The 7,518-nt window shown below is 41.0% G+C and overlaps 1 protein-coding gene across 1 annotated transcript; it reads right to left on the reverse strand.

The window, feature by feature from the left end:
- Positions 1-290: 290 nt before the first annotated feature.
- LOC136461914 (uncharacterized) lies at positions 291-6,949 on the reverse strand. The gene is made up of 3 exons (XM_066461278.1): positions 6,784-6,949; positions 5,896-5,951; positions 291-4,129 (listed from the first exon to the last, which is right to left on the reverse strand). The coding sequence occupies exon 3, from the start codon at positions 3,969-3,971 to the stop codon at positions 912-914; it is 3,060 nt and encodes a 1,019-aa protein (XP_066317375.1). The 5' UTR covers positions 3,972-4,129; positions 5,896-5,951; positions 6,784-6,949; the 3' UTR covers positions 291-911.
- Between the last annotated feature and the right edge of the window lie 569 nt (positions 6,950-7,518).

Consider the following 7,518-nt stretch of genomic DNA (forward strand, 5'->3'; position numbering starts at 1 on the left):
TAGCCAACTAAACTTTACTAGACCATAAGATCAAACAGACCCTTAGTTGGGCTTTTGGCCAGCTATTGAAGTGGAGTTTTTGTAATCAGAAAGCAAGTAAATAAGATTAATCTGCTTCTTCCCCTCCCGTGATTACGCCCTTCCCCTCCAACATTTCTGTATCTGGCTTGGTCGTTTCTTCATGTTTCAGAATGGTAAATTCAACTAATATATGCCTGCTCATAACAATTCTGTAACGAAATTCAAAAAGGTTTGACAGAGACTCATCTAATACTTGTCGTAGGAAATAAACATAATTCAAGAAAATACATGGCCATATCAAAATTAGGACGTGTAACATTTATACACAGGGAGATGCGAATAGAAATAAGCTCTGATAAGCCGCAGGAGGATGTCATCTATGTCCCCGCACAGCAACACGAGCATGACACATTGATCGATCAGCCTAGCCAGGCTATAGCTCGGTTTCATGTTTCAGTTCCATGGAAGGGTGGCCAATTGAACTCTTCTGATAATTAATCAGGCTGGCACCTCACTGTTCAAACAGAGTACTACCATTTGAGTGCACTACAAGAGAAAAAAAGTAGCAGCAGTTTTTACACCAGAACTAAAACCATAGATACAACTAATGCTAACTACAAACAGCAACTGCAAAAAAATTACAAGTCTTGTGAATTGCAGCTGCAGGACAGCCATCCAGCAAAGAGTCCAAAAGTCAATGCCTTCATTGTGCAGATTGAGTCAACTGTAACAACGTTAGTGCTACGAATGCTCAAATCCAGACATCTATGTCATTGTCACTTGAAAAAATGTTGAATTGTGGACCGTAACATTCACCGAACCTCAGTTCCAGAAACTTCATCACAGGAAGGCTCCAGATTCGATGTTGATAAGGTTTATCTCAGATCGAATCAGTAGAGAAATCCCTCTGGAAGTGATAGGGGATCGAGCTCGAAATAGCCTTGAAGCTGGCCACCTTTTTCATGTGTCAAATGAAAGCAGGGAATCTGGTGAGAGAACTTGGGGTACTCATCCTTCCTTATTGTCTTCACAGAACCCTCAGCTCTGTGTGACATAAATACCATCTTATAACCATCCACCTTCCTCAGAAGCTGAACTTGTATGGAGGAATCCGTATGGCCAAGTATCTCCACCAGTTCATATTCACATTTTTCAAAATCCTGTGCAGTCCATCCAGCTCCCCAGTTTTTGTAAACCGCCCATATCTCACCAAGACGAGGAAGTATTTCATATTCGCCTTTTCTGCCAGTATATCTGGCCGCAACACGATGAGAAAAGGCATCTGTGCCAGTGTAAGTCATAATCTCGTGGACATTGGAAATCCTAAAGGTTCCAATGCCAATGGTCCGTTCTTCTTGGGACAATCTTTTCTCCACTTCTCCTTGAGGACAGACATCCAGCCATCTAACTTGTACTTTATCATTCCTGAGATCAACTTTCTGTATGAATGCATAGTAATTGGGAAATTTATCTACATCACTATAGAGAGCCCAGATCTGCCCAGGTGAAAACCTTTGGAGCAATCTTATTTCTGAAAAATCATAGAATTCTGATTCAGCGCATACATACTCTGTTTGGCAAATGTTATCATCATCGTCATCGACATCTGTAACTTCAGGCAGATGAGTGTTATGCTTGATTTTCTCTTCCTTTCGTGTCTTTGTAGGGATCCCTGCATTCACGGATTTTGTACGTTGCCCCTGCCCCACATTCATGGATCCTTTGCGATCTCTACTGGAAAAACCAGCATGTTTGGAGTCACGGTCCTGACTTCTTACAGAACTGCATTCTGCGTTAGCAGAAGGAAAAGCCTCTTCCAAGTTGAAGGGAAGCGCTGCAGGATCAAGTTCAAGAGATCCTTCTGGAATGCCTTGTTTTTCAGTTCCGCTCATCAAATGATGCAGGACACAATGAGAGAACCTTAGTGTGTCACCCTGAGGTATCACATATGGAGCTGCCTCTCCAGACTGCATAAATAAGCTAACATAGCCTTTTATCTTCACAAGCGGCATGACAATAATGCTAGTGCTCGTGGTGAGATCAGAGAGGACTTGAACAACATCATACTGATGGTTCAACTTTTTGTGATTGCCAGCGTCTGAGCTCCAACCAATATCCCATCCCTTAAAAAGGGCCCAAACTTCACCTTTTCTTGGATATATTTCATAGAAGTTGTTTGTCTTGCTTCTCCCAAATGATATAGTCCGGGAGAACATACCAGTTTCTTCCGTTGTCTCTGACTGTCCATGCTTAAAGTGTCCACAGGCAACAGGCAGACCCCTGTAAGACCATGCCTCCTCCGCTTTATTTGCAGGATTGAACTCCAGCCAAACAAAATGCAGCATAAACTTTGGAATCTTTTTTACCCTTGTGATTCGAGCATAAAATCTAGGCATACAACCTTGATCATCATAGACAGCCCAGACCTGGTTGTCTCTAAATTGACTTGCGTCTCGAAGTTTGTCAAAATCAAAAAATTCAGGATCTGGGAAAGTGAATTTATTGTCATGTGAAGCATCATCATTGTTTAGACCAAGACCATTGTTGCTGACAGAATGAAATAGCTCTTCTTTGCCATCACTATTTTCTCGAGCATGCATTGTTTCTCTCTTCATCTGCTCAACTCCATTAGAAGTTTTCTCTTCACATGGTGTACCACTATTCTTTGTATCTTTTATGTTACTGCAGTTACTCAGACCATTATGGCCAGCGGTGTCTTCATTCAGCTTTGCTGTTTTAGTACTGTGATCACCATGGAACAGGCCATTTCTTCTTAACCTCTTCAAAGCAGGAGAGCCAACAAAATCATCCTCAACCGTGTTATCATCATCTTCAACATCGTCATCATCACTATCCTCATTATACCTAACTTCTTGCTTCTGCCTGCTAGATCTGCGAGTTTGTTGAGCTGGCTCTGCACTATTTTCAGAAGGACCATGTTTTAGAACCTCTTCCTCACTGTCGCTGCTGGTTTCTGATATGCTAGACTCACTAGATTCAAATGCCGCCCTCCTGCCCCTTTTCAATCCAGCAGTTGAAGCTTTTGAAGGATTCCTGGTGGCCCGGGCAGATTTCATTTTGTTTTTCAGCCCACCTGCATTACCATCAGTTTCCCTCTTTGTATTTACATTAGCATGATGAGAACCGATATTAACATGAACTCCTGGAGTGGCAGACCAACCTTTCTGACCAGTGACATTTGATTGAGGGCCTGTAAAATTCTGTGGTGCGCCTGCATTTTTCCAAACCCCAGCAGATCGCTTATTTGCCCCAGAAGGAATAGCTTGGTCCTTCAAATCATGTGCGATAAATGGCTTCAAACAATTCTGACAGCGCAAAGCCTTCTTCAAGAGCGAGAGGTAGTACTGATATCTCATGCCACAAGCTGGACAAATAGTCCAAAATGTTGTTTGCGGCCCTGTAGGATTTGAGGCTTGATGCAGATGTTGCTGATGCATATTATGGAGATTCACAGGAGTAGAACTAGATCTAGCAGGTGCAGGTCTTTTTGGTGGCTGATGATTGGGTCTTGCTGTAACGCTCCTGAAGGTGTTTCTTTTCATGTCATGCACAGAACGTTTTGACCGGTCTGTAAGAGTTATGTTTGCTTCTCCAACTAATTTGAATGCTGCCTCCGCGCCTCCAAACTTGTTCTTGTCAGGGTGTAGCAATAGGGCAAGCTTACGATACTGCTTCTTTATCAGTGCGTCATCAGCATTTACAGGTACTTGCAGTATTCCATACCAATCAATCTCAGTATTCACCTTAGCTCCAGCAGCACAATGAACATCACAAACAGTTAACATTTTTGGAATGTCAACGTCATCCACTTCTTTGAGGAGTTGCTGCGCCTTGATAATCATCTTTTTTGCACCAACAAAATCCTTGTTCAGCATTTTTCTTTCTGCAAGTGCTTTCGCTCTAGCAGCCTCATCTCTGTTGCACTCCATGTAAACAAGAAGAGAAATTGGTATCGTTGCAGAAATGTTATACTATGTAGTGGCTAGCACAGTATATTAGTAACCACTGCAGTAGAGATGTGCAATGCAGGTTGCAGAGATCTTTGATTGCCCATGGTCATATGTGAACAAAATCCAACAGCACATTTCTGCAACAAAATAAACAATGCAATCAATAAAACAAACATGCCAGCATAACTTCTACCAGGTCAATTAAACTCCCTGGAAAAGAAAGGAGGGATATCGCCATTGTGATATTGTACCAAGCAATGAAAGACAACAGGCACAACGGCAAGCTATATTCTAAATCTAAACTGTAAAAGGGCAGTATAAAATGCCATTGGTGTAATGGTGTTCACTTGATTCAAATTGATAGTACCTAGATGCATTTGGCATTGGTGATCCAACGACAAAGGAGTAGATGTACATGAATTAAGGAGAAAGAATCATATATTCACCACTTGACATACTCCAATACCCTTTGTTTCAAACTAAAATGCATGACAGCATCTGTCCGTTAGCACTAACTTTAGTTTCAACAAGAGCATGAGGAAAGGTTTAAGAAATTGAATATTGTTATCTGACCAAAAGCATCATGCATAAAAGAAACCACCAATGGATTTAAGCATTAGATACAACGCAGAAAAGCAACACAATGACAAGCATAGCTTGCAATCAAGGTTCTTAAGGCAGTAAGGCAAGATGAGGCAAGCCACCCCCTTCCAATCGCCTAGGCGGTGATAAGGTGAGGAAATACGACGCCATAATAACTTTGCTTGCAATACACATTACAGTATTAGTTGCATCCAAAGCCAGGGGTGGATCAATATAGATCGTTGCGGGTGCAGCCACACCAAGGCCCAATCCAAAAATCAACTATAACTCTCAATTTTTCACCATATATTTCAAGTACCATCTATAGAGTTACATAGTGTCACCCCCCCACCCCCTCTATTTTGCTGTAGCTCCGCCCCTGTCAAAGTGATAACAATCTACAAATGTGCATCCAACAATTCAAACATGCAATCCCATACGACAATCCCCTGCTCTAGTCAAAGGCCCAAATGCACCTTTGTCATCTAGCATGAAGTGGAAAAAAACTCATGCAGCAACGCCAAATAAGCACATATAAAAGTCCATATTACGCTCCTCAAGTTTCCCAGTTTCTCTAATTTTGACCCTAACTCTAATAAGTTTAGTTTGAGTATCCCAACTTTTAATTCTGTTTAGCTTTGGCCCCTAAGCCTAGTAAAAGTAGTTTTGGGCTGACGCGGCAGTGGTTTTTGAATTCAAGTGAGGTAAACAAATACTCAAACACCTCCATTTTTTTTGGAAAAAACACTCTGAGATGTTTTGAGACACAAGGAACCCCACAAAAATAACTGGAGCTTAAGAAACATGTTATAGAAGCTCCAAATAAAACACAAGGAAGGTTAAAAACACAGAGTAGCTTTCAATAGGCCTACAAATTGGGGGGGGGGGGGGGGGGGGGGGGGGGGGGGGGGGGTTGTAGAAAATTCAAAAAAAAAAATTTGTCACCAATGATGAGAAATATCATCATCCGTGATGCCTATCCAGAAATTCACATTGTAGCTGAGGTGTGCATGCAACAGAAATCTCTTTTTTATTTTCGAGATTTTTGGATCATTTATTTAAAGTTTGTAGAACTTGTTTCCATATTTTTTGTGGGTTCCTTGCATCCCAAAACACCTCATTTTTTCCCCAGTTTTTTTTAGGCTTCTGATTACTTTTTCCCCCTCATTTAAATCTGAAAATCACTGCCTCATCAGTCATAAACAATTTTGAGCAGGTCCTGGTGCTAAAGTTTAACAGGATGGAAAGCAAAGTTGAGGTTCACAGACTACAAGATCATGCAAGCTTACTATAGCTGTAACATGGCAAAAAGAATACTTACCTGTTACCAACAATAATCATCAGTTCATAATTGCATGCAGAGCAGCAGAAGCTTGCCTGCATAAAAGTGCTCGTCAATATGTGTTCAAATTTCACTACATGGTAACAAAGTTTTTTCTACAACAAAAGAAATGCAAAACAATTCCAGATAGCCAGCATAATGTAAACATCAGATTCATTACTAAAAATTGATAGTGAAAAGATAGCAAAATTGTTGCCCTTTTGGGCCAAATATATGTAGCTCTTAGTACAATCGTTTTTTTTAATTTATCCAACTAAGTCTACGGTGGCAAGAGAGGAGGAAGGTTAAAAACACAGAGTAGCTTTCACTCAGTTGATATATATGGAGAGGACTTTAGGTCTTGACTAATGACTAGAAAGACTTCTTTCTGTCTGCATCAAAGGCGAAACATGTACAACAGCGGAAAAAAGCAATCCTTAGTTATCAAATATACATGGACATTCTTGCAATCAGCCACTAACAGTCTAACACACACAACTATTCAGCTACGAAATCACACAATAACGTCTGTGGCGCCAGAAGCACAGGCACCCTCCCATCTCCGAAGAGATGCATGTCTCCAGAAGGAGACCAGCACATATCTCAAAGCTTTATTGATTGAGTCCTGAAGGGTCTTAGAGAAACCTAACCAAACCAGAAATGGACTCGTGGCTACTAATTGGCAGCGCCATGGAGCAAAATGAAATCGAGGTTTGGAAGCACCCAAACACCTTCAACAACCAAAAGACCAGACATTGGTGACCAAACCCGCCCAAAATACACATGCAAACAAAATCACTCGCTACCATAGCCAAATAAATAGCTGTAGGTTAGGGTTTAATGCTCGGCTTCGCACAGCAGGAAGGGAATAGAGAAGGATGGGAATACCTGGTGGGTGCTCGTCACCGGCGAATAGGCCGACGAAAGCCTCGGCACCTGGCGTAGGGTGGCGCCGGCGCCGGCGGCTCACCAGTCGTCGCCTCGTCGGAGAGCGAGAGGGGCGAGGCACCAGTCGTCGGAGAGAGAGCGAAAGGAGTGCAAGAGCCGAGGGAGACAAACGCACGCTGGGTGAACGGAAGGGGAATGAGGCTTTTATGTGCGAGTCATTATAAAAGTTAGCAATTACGCAATTATGCGCAGGCTATTAAAAAAATTGAATTGTCATTGCGCTTAACTATTTTACTCCGCAGGCCACTTTTGTCAGATTTAGGTTGTGAAAGTTAAAAATACCCTCAGATTATTAATTTTTTTACCATCTTAACGATCTTAAATGAAAAAAAAACTCAAAACTAGAAAGTTATAGATCCTATCGAGATCTACGATATTTATATAAAAATTATCCTCAATTGATTTTGTAAAAAAAATGATTTTTCTAAGATATAATCATATCAAATCATATTTTTTTACAAATTAAATGAAAATAATTTTTATATAAAAATTATAGATATTGTCGAGATCTATAACTTTATAGATTTGAGTTTTTTTATTTGAGGTCACTAAGATGCTTAAAAAATAATTGCATATTCAGATATGAGGGTATTTTCGATTTTTCACACTACGGTTTGACACCGTTATGGCCAAATTTGACGAAAGTGACGTGAAGAGTAAAAGAGTTCAGAACAG

This window comes from Miscanthus floridulus, chromosome 6, assembly GCF_019320115.1.
Source record: "Miscanthus floridulus cultivar M001 chromosome 6, ASM1932011v1, whole genome shotgun sequence".
NCBI classification, from domain to species: Eukaryota; Viridiplantae; Streptophyta; class Magnoliopsida; order Poales; family Poaceae; genus Miscanthus; species Miscanthus floridulus.